The 14,367-nt window shown below is 44.5% G+C and overlaps 1 protein-coding gene across 1 annotated transcript in view; it reads right to left on the minus strand.

The window, feature by feature from the left end:
* The window catches only part of ITGA9 (integrin subunit alpha 9), a 644,853-nt gene that overhangs the window by 494,546 nt on the left and 135,940 nt on the right, over positions 1–14,367 (minus strand). The window contains exon 5 of the mRNA XM_075316572.1: positions 6,236–6,303. Within this exon, the coding sequence (XP_075172687.1) occupies positions 6,236–6,303 (68 nt within the window). The remainder of the gene's footprint in view (positions 1–6,235; positions 6,304–14,367) is intronic.

Below are 14,367 nucleotides of genomic sequence, written 5' to 3' on the forward strand. Positions count from 1 at the left end.
CCACCACCCAAATGATCCTGGTCCCAGAACCCTTCTCAGGGGGCAGGTCACCGGTTCCGCTGGTGACCAGGTCCAGACCATCTCTGTCCCGGACCTTTCCTGCACCTGGCCTCTCCTGGTGGTGGTTCACACAGCATGTCCGCTGGATGGGTGTATCCTGGTGGGGCACAACTGGTGCAACTATTTACAAGAACACAAATTTGTGTTGAATGCCAGTCCTGCAGCCTGGGTCCATTTTTATCAAAGAATTGGAACAGTCCAATATTCAAACAACAACAATATTTAGTAAACAGTAATTCAACGTAACTTGTAGCATATCAGGTCATAGCTACCATGGTGCTGGGTAGGGGCAATCAGGTTCACTTGGCCTCTTGAGATCAGCACTCAGAGTCTGTGTGCACTGGTCCCGTGCACCTGCACTGCGTCCTGGTGGCAGTTGAGGGACTGGTGCTGAAGTGGGTGCTGAAGTTGGAGCGGGGGCAGGCTTTTCAGCAAGGACCTCCAAATCAAGGGCATACCCGCTCTCCATAGTGCCTGGTGTAGGCCACTTTGTCACCCACATACAAGTCCCACTCAGGGTGTCCTTTGGGGAGATGGGGTCTCACATCCCGGCAGGAGATGAAGACTCCCTCCTTCAGGCCGGGCTCTGCAATGAACCCCCATCCTGTTCAACAACATCCTTGTACATCAGGCCCCAGGAGCGGTAGGTGGCGAGCCGCAGGTACTGCTTCTCCTGGAGGTCTCTGGCCTCCGCCTGCGCCCGCCGCGCTTGCCGCTGCTCCCACTCCCGGACCAACTAGGTGATGGTAGCCTGGCAGCATCCAAGAGTGTCTTCCTCGACACGGGCCCACTCCCAGGTGATGACCGCTACTTTCCCGCTACCTGGATCAGGGTAGCTCGCTGCCGGAGCACCGACAGCGACTGAGCACAGTACCTGGGGACAGTCGTCAGCACTGTTGGCGGCCTCCTCTGCGGCTCCTGATGATGTAATCGCCTGGGCTGCCATCACTGGATCAGAGGACAAAGCTTGCTCCTTCTCCAGCGGAGAAGGTGATGAGGCCGCTTCTGGTCTCGCTGGCTCTGGTGGTGACACGGCTGGTTGAGCTGTGGCGCAGTTGTTTTTTTCACAGCAAAATGGCGGCGGTTTTTCAAACAATAAAGTTCAGTCCCTAAAATACAGATTTTAAGGCACACGTCACCCGGTTTGACCAGGTCCAGTTCAATCCTGTTCGTGACGCCAGGAAAAAGGGTTGTAGCAACCAGGGATATAGGGTAATCAGTTACGGGCAGTGTACGTCTTGGGAATGTCACGATGGTGGCCGTTACCCGGTTTCGTGCCCTGGGCACTTTTTGTAATGGGGATATTTACAGGGGATTGGTGAATAAAATTTATTTGTGATGCCACTTGCGGTGTTGCGGCTATATGTAGGGAGCCGCCACTGCAAAATGTCTCTACTGAGGCTGATGGTATTAGCAGCTAGTATGGTAGTCTCACCACTAGTAGGGTATTGCTCCAGCGGGTGTATGGTGCGGTTGGCGGCGGAAGAATGAGTCCACACAGGTATTCAGTGCAACTGGTTTACTCACTTTAGATGTTAACTGATTGCCTGAGGCCGGCTAGTTTCGCCTCCAGGTCCCCGTCGTTCCAGTGCCAGGCTGGTTCTCTGGTACCTTCTTCCCCTGCACCTGTCTCTGGTAAGTGAGTCCCCATGGTATGGAACACTGGGGGTCCCCGTTCCTTGGTTTGTCTACGTCTGTCCACCAGACGGTAGCGTGAACCCTGTGGGGTTGGAGTCTCTGGTCCTGTCCCTGGTTCTCCCTTTGCTACTAGTCTTCTGATTCTTTAGGGTCAGCAAGGTCCTTGATGATCCTCTTGCTCTGCAGGTGTTAACAGGTCGGCTTGAAACTGTTTCCTGTCCTAGGGTCCTGTACCCTGTCGGTGCATAGTTCCAGTAGTACTCCACCGTACTCCACCGGCAGCCACCTCTCCTGGGTACCAGGTCACCGTCAGCCCGAGTCAGGACGTTGCTCAGTCACACCTTTTCACCTCTTTGTTGTTACCGGCCGGCACTGGGGTTCTGGGACCCTAAGGGAGTAGGCCCTGCATCCTGGTGCGGATGCAGAATCTTGTAGTACCCTGATGGCTTCAGGGGTGCTACATATATATATATATATATATATATATATATGTGTATATATATATATATATATACATATATATATATATATATAAATAACACAGAAACATTTAATACATTTCATAAATTGAAAAGACCAGTCCAACGTATAGCAAAGTAATCAAAGTAATATTATATGGTATGATTATACATAAAAATGTATATATGATGTAGAAGCACTACTGACATGGAGCATTAAACAGATCTGAGGATGACAACATATGAGATGGTACAGAACAACGTTTAGGGTTATCATCCATGACAATATTTTTTTTCTAATTCCCAAAAGCGTATCTGGAAACTCTCATTCATTCTGAAGTGAACCTGTGACCTTCACTTGTAAAACAGTTTTCTCATACACTGTAATTGTATAGAATAGTAAAGGCATATCAGGCAGTGTTGACACCCAGATCCTATATTTATAGAACCTTTCTAGAAGTGTGCGTACAATCTGTAGTAAATGTGCACAGAACGTGAGCAGAAAGTTCAGCATGGGTGGTGAGGAAAGTTTGTGGTGGGCGAGGTTAAGTACATTTGGATGCAATTCACAGACACCCCAGGAAGCATCTGCTGCTGATAGAGCTGTAATGTTATCAGGCACATGAGTGATCTCTGCTCATGGACTATTCTCCATTCTGCCACCTGTTTCCTTTATAAAACTGCTGCAGAGAATTATCAAACCTACATCTGATAACACTAAAGCATTGTAATATTAAAGGGGTTTTCCCTGTTATAGGAAATGACTGTAATGAAAATCTCCTATCACTTTCTAAATGGTAAGGGTCTGTGTCACACTAGGTACAGGGAAGTAACGGGCAAAAGGGAAGATGGTGAACCCTGACCAAACCTACTGCTGGTCCCTGGGGTCCCTCACCACCCTAGATAGGTTCCACACCTGATCCTAAGTATCCCTAGTGCTGGACCCTAAATAGCGAACAGATAGGATAAGCTATTCATCAACCCCACTAAACACTATAGACTACACAAGGAGGACACCCAGGGGGAAAATGTATTAACTACTTATCTACAGATGAAACAGGTAGAAGTTCAGCAAAGTTTTCAGCAACAATACCACAGAGGAGTACAAGCCACCTGCTTGCAACCAAGGCTTGAATGAACTAAGAAATATCACAAGCACCAGTCTAAGGAAGGAAGGGGTATTTAAGCACCAAGAGAAAGCTGGTTATCAGCAGCTCGGTGGAAGGCGGGCTCCTGCTGGGTTTAAAAAAAGCTACCTATACCAATGAATACTGACAGCAGGTACAATGGAAAGTAAGGGAGTATTCTGCCCAGCCAAACGCTATGACCGCCTATGGCCAAGAAACCACATGACTGTCTGTCACCCATGATACGCCCATGACAGTCTGACTGCCTGTTCCCTCACAAATCTTTACAACAAAGGGAAATCCTGTCTCCCCTACATGGCATATGGAAGAAGGTGCTCTAGTCAGATGAGACCAAAGTAGAAATTTTTGGGCTAAACACGAAATGCCATGTGTGGTGAAAAATAAACACTGCACATTACCCTGAAGATACCATCCCCACTGCCAAACATGGTGGTGGCAGCATCATGCTCTGGTTTTCTTCAGCAGGGACAGGGAGGCTGGTCAGAGTTGATGGGAAAATGTATGGAGTTAAATACAGTTTAATCCTGGAGGAAAACCTGCTAGAGGTTGCAAAAGACTTGAGACTGGGTTGTATGTACACCTTCCAGGAGGACAACGACCCTAAACATACTGCCAGAGCTACAATGGAATAGTTTAAATCAAAGCACAACGCATATTCATGTGTGTGAATGGCCAAGTCACAGTCCAGGCCTAAATCCCATTAAGAATCTGTGGGAAGAGCTGAATATAGCTGATCACAGACGCATCCATCCAATCTCACTAAGCTTGATTTAGTTTGCAAAGCAAAATGGACATAAATTTCAGCCTGTAGATGTGCAAATGTGGTAGAGACATACCCCAAAAGATTTCAGCAGTAATTGCAGATAAAGAGGGTCCTACAAAGTATTAACTCAGGGGGCACGGGAAGGAGCAGGATACAAATACAAGAAGGAATTTTCAGATTTATATTTCTAAAATATTTAGAAAACCATGTATCATTTCCTTTACACTTCACAAATACTTGATACTTATTCTTGGTATATAACATAAAATTCTTAAAAAAACATTTAAAGTTTGTGGGTGTAACATGAAAAAATGTGGAAACGTTCACAGGTTATGAATACTTTTTCAAGGCACTGTATATGAATGTTGATGACCACTTTAGGATCGCTAAGGCTAGACTCTAACCGTGGCTCAGCATAAGTTTCCAGAGCCTATTGTGCACCTCTTCCAGTAATAATGGCCCCTGGGTGCCCCTTGAAACAAATAAATCCCCCTGAGTGCCTCTGCCAAATAGCACTGTTGATTCAGCGCTGCGATCATGGGTTCAAATCCCACCAAGGACAACATATGTTCTCCCTGTGTTTGTGTCGGTTTCCTCCCACACTCCAAAGACATAATAATAGGGAATTTAGATTTTGAGCCCCAATGGGGACAGTGATGAGCACATCTGCAAAGTGCTATGGAGTTAATAGCGCTAGAGCAATAGATTTATGTCATTCCCTTTACAAAAATAAAGTTTATACTTCTCTAATTCGAGTTACTCAGTGCAGTAACGTCATTGAACTGCCTGCACCAGGGTTTTGATTCACTATGGTAGATTTGCATCAGCATGCACCTACAGCCCACAGAGTGGTGGGGCATGGACACTATTGCTTTACCATGGGATTTAACTGTATTGGTGCTAAAGGGTTGCTTTCTCAGAGATCCAGATTACCCAACTGTTCTGGCACTTCTTAAGGGGGCATAATTAAAAAAAAAAAAATCAGAGCTTTCTTTTTTTTCCATTGAATCTTTCTACACCTTTAAAAATGTTGTACCTAGGATTATGCCACAGGACACACCTCATTTTTTTTTTACTATGGCCCATGTGAAAACACATCCAGGCTAAGCCTTGCTGATCCTGTGTCAAAAATTATAGCTATCGGCACAATGATAATTACGGTACATGGACACCTTAGAAGGGTTTTCCACTTTTAGAAAGAAGGACCCCAAATGTGATTCGCCATGTAGAGTGGGCTGTGAGCTGTCGATGAAAAGTCACTGCTGCAGCCAAAACAGCGAGACCAGAATAGTGTCGGAGAGCCGGTGCTGGAGGGAGAGAACTATGTCCTTTTGGGGTTTTTCATATGATTGGTAAAGTTTGGGGTCTACTTTTCTAAAAGTGAAAAACCTCTTTAAGTCATTAAGGACACCTTAGAATATTAGAGGGGCCTGTTACAAGTATCACCAGACTGCACAATACAAATCACCAAAAATAGATACAAAAAAATAGATCAGGAATAAAACTAAGTCACTACAAAGAGAGCAGGGCTAGAGGAATACAAGATTGTAAATCTGAACATCCAGGTACATTTCGCATAATGAATTCAGTCAATAATATCTCTACTTTGGAATAATGATGTTTTTAGTCCGGAACAGAAGAGCCAACAATATTAGAGCTACTTTTACTTTCTAAACCAGCCATTCTTAGCAAACACAAGAGGGTGAGGAGTGAAACGGGTGATTAAAGGGGTTAGGATTTCACTGCAACATTACTGCTTTGGCTATATTAGAAGAAATCCGATACCCACTAAAACAGCAGCTGTGAGCACGGAGGAACGTGCAGGCCTCCTTACTAGGCCTGGGTTTCATTAAAGAGGAGGACACTCCATTGACTTTGAAAATTATAAACATTCTCCAGCTAAACACTAGATTTCAACATTTCCATTCTCAGAAGATAATTACGGGAAAGGTAACGGGTTAACGCAGCGGATTCCGTAATAAAGTCAGGAATTGATTAACAAACTATTTTTAGTCTAAAACGCACGTCTTAAGAGTTTTGTGCTCCCTCATAAAATGAATTAAACTAAATATTTGGACAACCCTCAAACACCTTTTTATGCCCCTCCTAAAAAATGATCAATTAAAAACATTAACAATGGAACATTTCATGTAAAGAACGTTACCGACCTCCATGAAGGATCCTGCAATCCCAGCTTGGCATGAGCCGTGTTCCTCTCCATATTTCTTCTTGTATTCTGGGAAGAATAGAAATGACAATGTAGTGAAAGCAGTCTCTACAGTTAACTTTGGCTGTGTGAGGCCTAACATGGTTACACACAGTATATCTTACCACATATACCACCCAACCACAAAAGCCTAAGCCTCAGCTAGCTTGGGAAATGACTGAGCCGCAACTATGTAGGCCTGAAAATGACTGCATTCCACATCGGTTATATGCTTCCCAGCCACAGTGACTTCTAAGTTGAGAGATTATCACATTAATGGTATAAGGAACAGTATAACTGCAGAATCTTGGTAAAATATATATCTAAAGCTAATTCTAGCAGGAAAGAGTAAGTCAAATAAATTCAAGATGGATTTAGTCGTGTCGGCCCATAGACTTACATTTGTTATTATTCAGCCCCTGGCAGGGCTCCTATTTGTACAGTAATGCTTCACACTTCTTGTTAATAGGCTTTTATTCTCTATACTCCTGTATTCAAATAAAGCTATTTCATTATTAAGGAATTATCAAGGAATTTATCATCCTATGCCAAACAAAAATCTATCTATCATCTATCTATCTTTCTATCTACCTACCGGTATTCCTCTATCTTTCTATCTTTCTATCTATCTACCGGCCAGTATCTATCTATCTATCTATCTATCTATCTATCCATCTATCTAACAATAGAATATGTAACATGATATGAATGAAACATGTATATGGGTTAGGCCCCTTTCACACGTCAGTGATTTTGGTACGTTTGTGCTTTTTTTTTTAAACGTACCAGAATCACTGACATACAGTTAGGTCCAGAAATATTTGGACAGTGACACAATTTTCGCGAGTTGGGCTCTGCATGCCACTACATTGGATTTGAAATGAAACCTCTACAACAGAATTCAAGTGCAGATTGTAACGTTTAATTTGAAGGTTTGAACAAAAATATCTGATAGAAATTGTAGGAATTGTACACATTTCTTTACAAACACTCCAGATTTTAGGAGGTCAAAAGTAATTGGACAAATAAACCAAACCCAAACAAAATATTTTTATTTTCAATATTTTGTTGCGAATCCTTTGGAGGCAATCACTGCCTTAAGTCTGGAACCCATGGACATCACCAAACGCTGGGTTTCCTCCTTCTTAATGCTTTGCCAGGCCTTTACAGCCGCAGCCTTCAGGTCTTGCTTGTTTGTGGGTCTTTCCGTCTTAAGTCTGGATTTGAGCAAGTGAAATGCATGCTCAATTGGGTTAAGATCTCGTGATTGACTTGGCCATTGCAGAATGTTCCACTTTTTTGCACTCATGAACTCCTGGGTAGCTTTGGCTGTATGCTTGGGGTCATTGTCCATCTGTACTATGAAGCGCCGTCCGATCAACTTTGCGGCATTTGGCTGAATCTGGGCTGAAAGTATATCCCGGTACACTTCAGAATTCATCCGGCTACTCTTGTCTGCTGTTATGTCATCAATAAACACAAGTGACCCAGTGCCATTGAAAGCCATGCATGCCCATGCCATCACGTTGCCTCCACCATGTTTTACAGAGGATGTGGTGTGCCTTGGATCATGTGCCGTTCCCTTTCTTCTCCAAACTTTTTTCTTCCCATCATTCTGGTACAGATTGATCTTTGTCTCATCTGTCCATAGAATACTTTTCCAGAACTGAGCTGGCTTCATGAGGTGTTTTTCAGCAAATTTAACTCTGGCCTGTCTATTTTTGGAATTGATGAATGGTTTGCATCTAGATGTGAACCCTTTGTATTTACTTTAATGGAGTCTTCTCTTTACTGTTGACTTAGAGACAGATACACCTACTTCACTGAGAGTGTTCTGGACTTCAGTTGATGTTGTGAACGGGTTCTTCTTCACCAAAGAAAGTATGCGGCGATCATCCACCACTGTTTTCATCCGTGGACGCCCAGGCCTTTTTGAGTTCCCAAGCTCACCAGTCAATTCCTTTTTTCTCAGAATGTATCAGACTGTTGATTTTGCTACTCCAAGCATGTCTGCTATCTCTCTGATGGATTTTTTCTTTTTTTTCAGCCTCAGGATGTTCTGCTTCACCTCAATTGAGAGTTCCTTAGACTGCATGTTGTCTGGTCACAGCAACAGCTTCCAAATGCAAAACCACACACCTTTAATCAACCTCAGACCTTTTAACTACTTCATTGATTACAGGTTAACGAGGGAGACGCCTTCAGAGTTAATTGCAGCCCTTAGAGTCCCTTGTCCAATTACTTTTGGTCCCTTGAAAAAGAGGAGGCTATGCATTACAGAGCTATGATTCCTAAACCCTTTCTCCGATTTGGATGTGAAAACTCTCATATTGCAGCTGGGAGTGTGCACTTTCAGCCCATATTATATATATAATTGTATTTCTGAACATGTTTTTGTAAACAGCTAAAATAACAAAACTTGTGTCACTGTCCAAATATTTCTGGACCTAACTGTACGCAGACCCATTATAATCAATGGGTCTGCTCACACATCAGTGATTTTTCACTGCACGTGTCTCCGTGCGGCGTACCCGCATGTGCGTGATTGCCGCGCGGAGACATGTCCATTTTTTTCTGGCATCACTGATGTCCCATGGACCACACAGTGGAGTGATCCGTGAGACATGTGCAGGAAAAAAACGTGCTTTTAAAATAAAAATCATTTTTACTCACCCGGCTCCAGCGATGTCCTCTGCAGCCCGTTCTGCTTGCTGCTTCTGAGCCGGCTCATTATTGTCGCGCATATTCATGATGCACGACACAGCCGACCCGGAAGCAGCTGCTGCGGGGGTCAGCGCCGGCCGGATGCTGCACCGCAGGAGCGATCAGCACCATGGAGAGCGGGAGCGCGCACAGGTGAGTTAATCTCTAAGTGCAATCACGGTCCACGGAAAACGGAGCCCGGATTGCACTTAGACAACCCACGTGTGCTGTGATTCACAGCACACGCAGGGACATGTGCGTGTTTTACATGCCAGTGAAAAACGTCAGTGTTTTTCACTGACGTGTGAAACGGGCCTTAGGTGGGTAAATTGCTTAATTTAGGCTAAAAAGACAAAAGAGCAGTGGAAAGAAGATTTCAGGGCATATTCAAACAATATTGTCAGAAGAAGATTTTTGCAGGCATCGCCAACTGTCATGGCGACATCAAGGTCTGTGGAAACTACAGATTCTGACACTCTGCCTGCTAACTCCTCTCATATCAGTGATCAGCACAGAGTCGACCCACAGACTTAGGGCGGCTTTGCACGTTGTGACATTGCACGTGCGATGTCGATGGGGTCAAATCGATAGTGACGCACATCCGGTGTCACAGTCGATATCGCAACGTGTAAAACCTTTTTGATACGATGAACGAGCGCAAAAGCGTCGTTATCGTATCATCGCTGCAGCCTCCGACATTTCCATAATGCCGATGGTGCGACAGGTACGATGTTGTTCCTCGCTCCTGCGGCAGCACACATCGCTGTGTGTGAAGCCGCAGGAGCGAGGAACATCACCTTACCTGCCTCCCGGCTGCAATGAGAAGGACGGAGGTGGGCGGGATGTTTACAAGGAAGCAGTGCAGGAACCATGGGTATGTAAGTACTTAGTATTATTTCACTGCTAAAGCACCACTGACGCCCATACAGCATTTCACAGATCTGGGACAACCCCTTTAATGCTGCAGTTGATCCGTGTATACACTAGGAATACATCTTTATGTTTGAAGCAGTGCGTCTGTACTTTACAATGTAACCGGTGAATATTCCAATTACAGTCTCTATGAATTGTCCTCCATGGCTTGGGAGGTAGATTACATTGTGCGATATGAAATAAGGTAAACAGTGTAGAAAACAAAATGGCGGGGTCATCATTACACACGTAGTGTTTAGTAATATTCTGTACACAGAGCCTGGATGTATTTCTGACACAGGTAACAAAACTAACCACTGCAAAGAGCTAAAGAAGAAAAAAGTGCCCACTGTTTTCCCTGATTTAGTCCCACTTCTTACTTGAATATTCTATTTTTTTTAATCCGGTATACAGTTTCAATGGTAAACTGAGATAGGAGTATACTGCCAATGAGAGGGGGGCTTGAAGGTGAATACAAATGTGCACTGAGTGTGCTTGATACAAGATTGGTAAAAGCGGGACCCTCTGGACGTAGCTATACTGGCAGAGAGGGGGGCACTTACAGGTGAAGGGGGCACAAGATCCTGATGTGCCTCCTGTGATGAAGGTTTGGCTGTCATTCTACCAGTAATGGGGGGCTCTGGGTGTCAGACATGAGAGGTTTGGGGGCCTGGTTGTGGCGTGTGACTATCTCTCAGAGCTGAGCGTGGCTCTCTAAGTAAGAACGGCTGGGGACCACCGCTTTAGCTACTGCATTTTTTCACAGAACTATGTTTTCATTATAAAATGATATTCTGTTTCTTTGCAGAATGTCTACCTGTGAGAATACAGACTAATGTTCATCTCTTGACCACACGACTTTATTTATTACATAAAGTCATTCCCTGCTGTAAAGAATTTAATGGAGTGGAAATGCCTTTACAGCCATTGCATCCTATGGGCATTGGCATTAATCAGGGATATATTTCATTCTACTGAGTATGGAAGTCATGGCGCAGCATACTGTAGGCTGTGTTAACGGGAAAGTATGGAAACAGGAAAGGAGTGATGTAATGTTTTACATCTTGGACACCCCCTACTGTGAACTCCGCTCATGTCTGGAAACCATACACTTAAAAAGAACTGCAGAATGAAATCTACGGTATGTAAAGGAGCGCTCCCAATGTGTCTCCATTACCAGAAACAAAAGAATTTACTCCGGTATTAAAAGATATTTAGGTTCTGTTCACACTTTTTTCTACAGCTATTTGTTAGAATAGCACAGAATGCTGCCATATTCTACCCAATAGATTTAAAATGGGAATTTAATGGCAATATTAAAGATTAATGGTGGCAAAAAACATATATCTTGAAGGGATTATCAAATGAACAAGATTTATTACCTCTTCACTACAGGTAATATGTATGATGGCTGTGGATCATACTGTTATCTATCAATCCCAAGTCCCTATGTAAATGGAACAGTAGGGTTCATGAGTAACAGTCTACCCTCCATTCACTGTCTATCGGAGAGATGGTCAGACATGTACACTATCGCTCTATGCTCTATTCTCATGGGGAGATTGGGACCTCCGTACTTGTGAAAAGTTAGCATCTTAGTGGTATACTCCAACCAATAATACATTTATCACCCAGGCAGTGGAATCCTTAAATGGGTCAAATGTAATATAACAGCTCAAGAATTTCCAAAACAGATGTCATAAATCTTGATGAGCAAGCACTACCATGCTCGAGTGCTTGGTACTGATAACTAGTGATCAGTGAGCACTACCATGCTTGGGTTCTTGGTACTCATAACTAGTGATGAGCAAGCACTACCATGCTCGAGTGCTTGGTACTGATAACTAGTGATGAGTGAGCACTACCATGCTTGGGTTCTTGGTACTCATAACTAGTAATGAGCAAGCACTACCATGCTCGAGTGCTTGGTACTGATGAGCAAGCACTACCATACTCGGGTGCTCGGTACTCGCAACTAGTGATGAGCGAGCACTACTATGCTCGGGTGCTTTGTACTCGCAACTAGTGATGAGTGAGTACTACCATGCTCAGGTGCTCGGTACTTGTAACTAGTGATGAACAAGCACTACCATGCTCGGGTGCTCAGTACTCGTAACTTGTGATGAGCAAGCACTACCATGTTCCGGAGCTCAGTACTCGTAACTAGTGATGAGCGAGCAATACCATGCTCAGGTGCTCGATACTCATAACTAGTGATGAGAAACCACTACCATGCTTGGGTGCTCGGTTCTCATAACTAGTAACGAGTGAGCACTACCATGCTCGGGTGCTTAGTACTCGTAACTAGTGATGAGCGAGCACTACCATGCTCAGGTGCTCGGTACTTGTAACTAGTGATAAGCAAGCACTACCATGCTCAGGGGCTCAGTACTCATAACTAGTGATGAGTGAGCACTACCATGCTCAGTTGCTCAATACTCGTAACTAGTGATGAGCAAGAACTACCATGCTTGGGTGCTCAGTTCTCGTAACTAGTGATGAGTGAGCACTACTGTGCTTGGGTGCTCGGTACTTGTAACTAGTGATGGGCAAGCACTACCATGTTCGGGGGCTCAGTACTCGTAACTAGTGATGAGTGAGCAATACCATGCTCAGGTGCTCGATACTTGTAACTAGTGATGAGAAAGCACTGCCATGGTTGGGTGCTCGGTTCTCGTAACTAGTGATGAGTGAGCACTACCATGCTCGGGTGCTTAGTATTCATAACTAATGATGAGCGAGCACTACTATGCTCTGGTGCTCGGTACTCGTAACTAGTGATGAGCGAGCACTACTATGCTCTGGTGCTCCGTACTCGTAACTAGTGATGAGCGAGCATTACCATGCTCGGATGCTCGGTACTTGTAACTAGTGATGAGCGAGCACTACCATGCTCGTGTGCTCGGTTCTCGTAACTAGTGATGAGCGAACACTACCATGCTTGGGGGCTTAGTATTCCTAACTAGTGATGAGCGAGCACTACCATGCTCAGGTGCTCGATACTATTAACTAATGATGAGCAAGCACTACCATGCTCAGGTGCTCAGTACTCGTAACCAGTGTTGAGCGAGCACTACCATGCTTAGGTACTCAGTACTCTTAACTAGTGATGAGCGAGCATTACCATGCTCCAGTGCTTCGTACTTGTAACTAGTGATGAGTAAGCACTACCATGCTCGGGTGCTCGGTACTTGCAACTAGTGATGAGTGAGCACTACCATGCTCAGGTGCTTGGTACTCGTAACTAATCATGAGCGAGCACTACCATGCTCGGGTGCTCAGTACTCGTAACGAGCAAGTGGATGCTCGGGTGGTCCCAACTTGAGTACCCAAAAATAATGGAAGTCAATGGGGAACTCGAGCACTTTTTTGGAAATCTTCAGGAAAATGCTCGAGTTCCCCATTAACTTCCATTATACTCTGTAACAGTGTGTCCCTCCACCGCCTGTGATCATGGTGCAATAGTCTGTGTCTCCTTGACTGTCCTGTATGTACTACTGGTGGAGGATTGTTTGTTCTTCTCAGCATGGGACTTCTCCAATCCACAACTTGGTAAACAGAACAGAGCCAGGAGTCTAAAGTCCATTCATGTATCAAATGTCATCAAATGTCCAGGCGGAGTTGGGCCCACCTTAGGGGCTGATCCCAGGAGAGAAATACAATGAGACCCATGTTAGGTCAGTTAGTTGGATCTTGGCTGGAGAAGGACTAGGATTTATAGCTGAGGCTGGATCCTAGAGCCTGTGTATGGACTGTTACAGACTGGAGATCAGTGGCCACGTGGGATTGTGTTTTGTTGTTCACCCTGTTGGACTCAAGGGACTCATATAAGGACTATTGCCATATTTTCCCTGGCGTTGGAATACCGGTAGGCGCACCTGGATCTTTTGTTTTTTTGTGGACTCCTTGCAGACTTTAAGGATTTATATTTATGTTTGATGCTTTATCTTTGTGGTTCCAATAAAGCCATTTGTGGCCGAACAACTGCAGACCACCTTTGCCTGTCCATTATCTACAGAATACCTCAGTAGGAGAAGAGCTGGATTCACTCCCTGATGATTTGCCAAGTGACTCTGATATGTTGACTTCCCTACCAGGAGTCTATGGGGTGCGAGCCACAGCCACCCGTTCTTATGATCTTCAGCATAAACATCTACAGGAGGTCGTGCTGGATGGCCAAAAGTTGTTGGTTTTCGTGACACTGGTGCTTTTCTCACCATAGCAGATCCCCGAGTAATTCAACCAGAAGCAATTCAAAAGGGACCAGGAATTGCCATTGAATTGGCTGGAGGTACTCAAAGATACATTCCAAGAGCAAGTGTAACCCTGGATTATGGCTTTGGGGAATAACAATGCATAATCGGTGTGATGAGCGGCCTTCCTGCAGACATTCTCCTAGGCAATGATGTGGGAGATCTACAATGCCAATTTGTGGGTGCAGGAAGCAGAGTTTAAGTGAAGGAGGATACAAACTGGAGC

This window comes from Anomaloglossus baeobatrachus, chromosome 6 (genome assembly GCF_048569485.1).
Source record: "Anomaloglossus baeobatrachus isolate aAnoBae1 chromosome 6, aAnoBae1.hap1, whole genome shotgun sequence".
Classification (NCBI taxonomy): Eukaryota; Metazoa; Chordata; class Amphibia; order Anura; family Aromobatidae; genus Anomaloglossus; species Anomaloglossus baeobatrachus.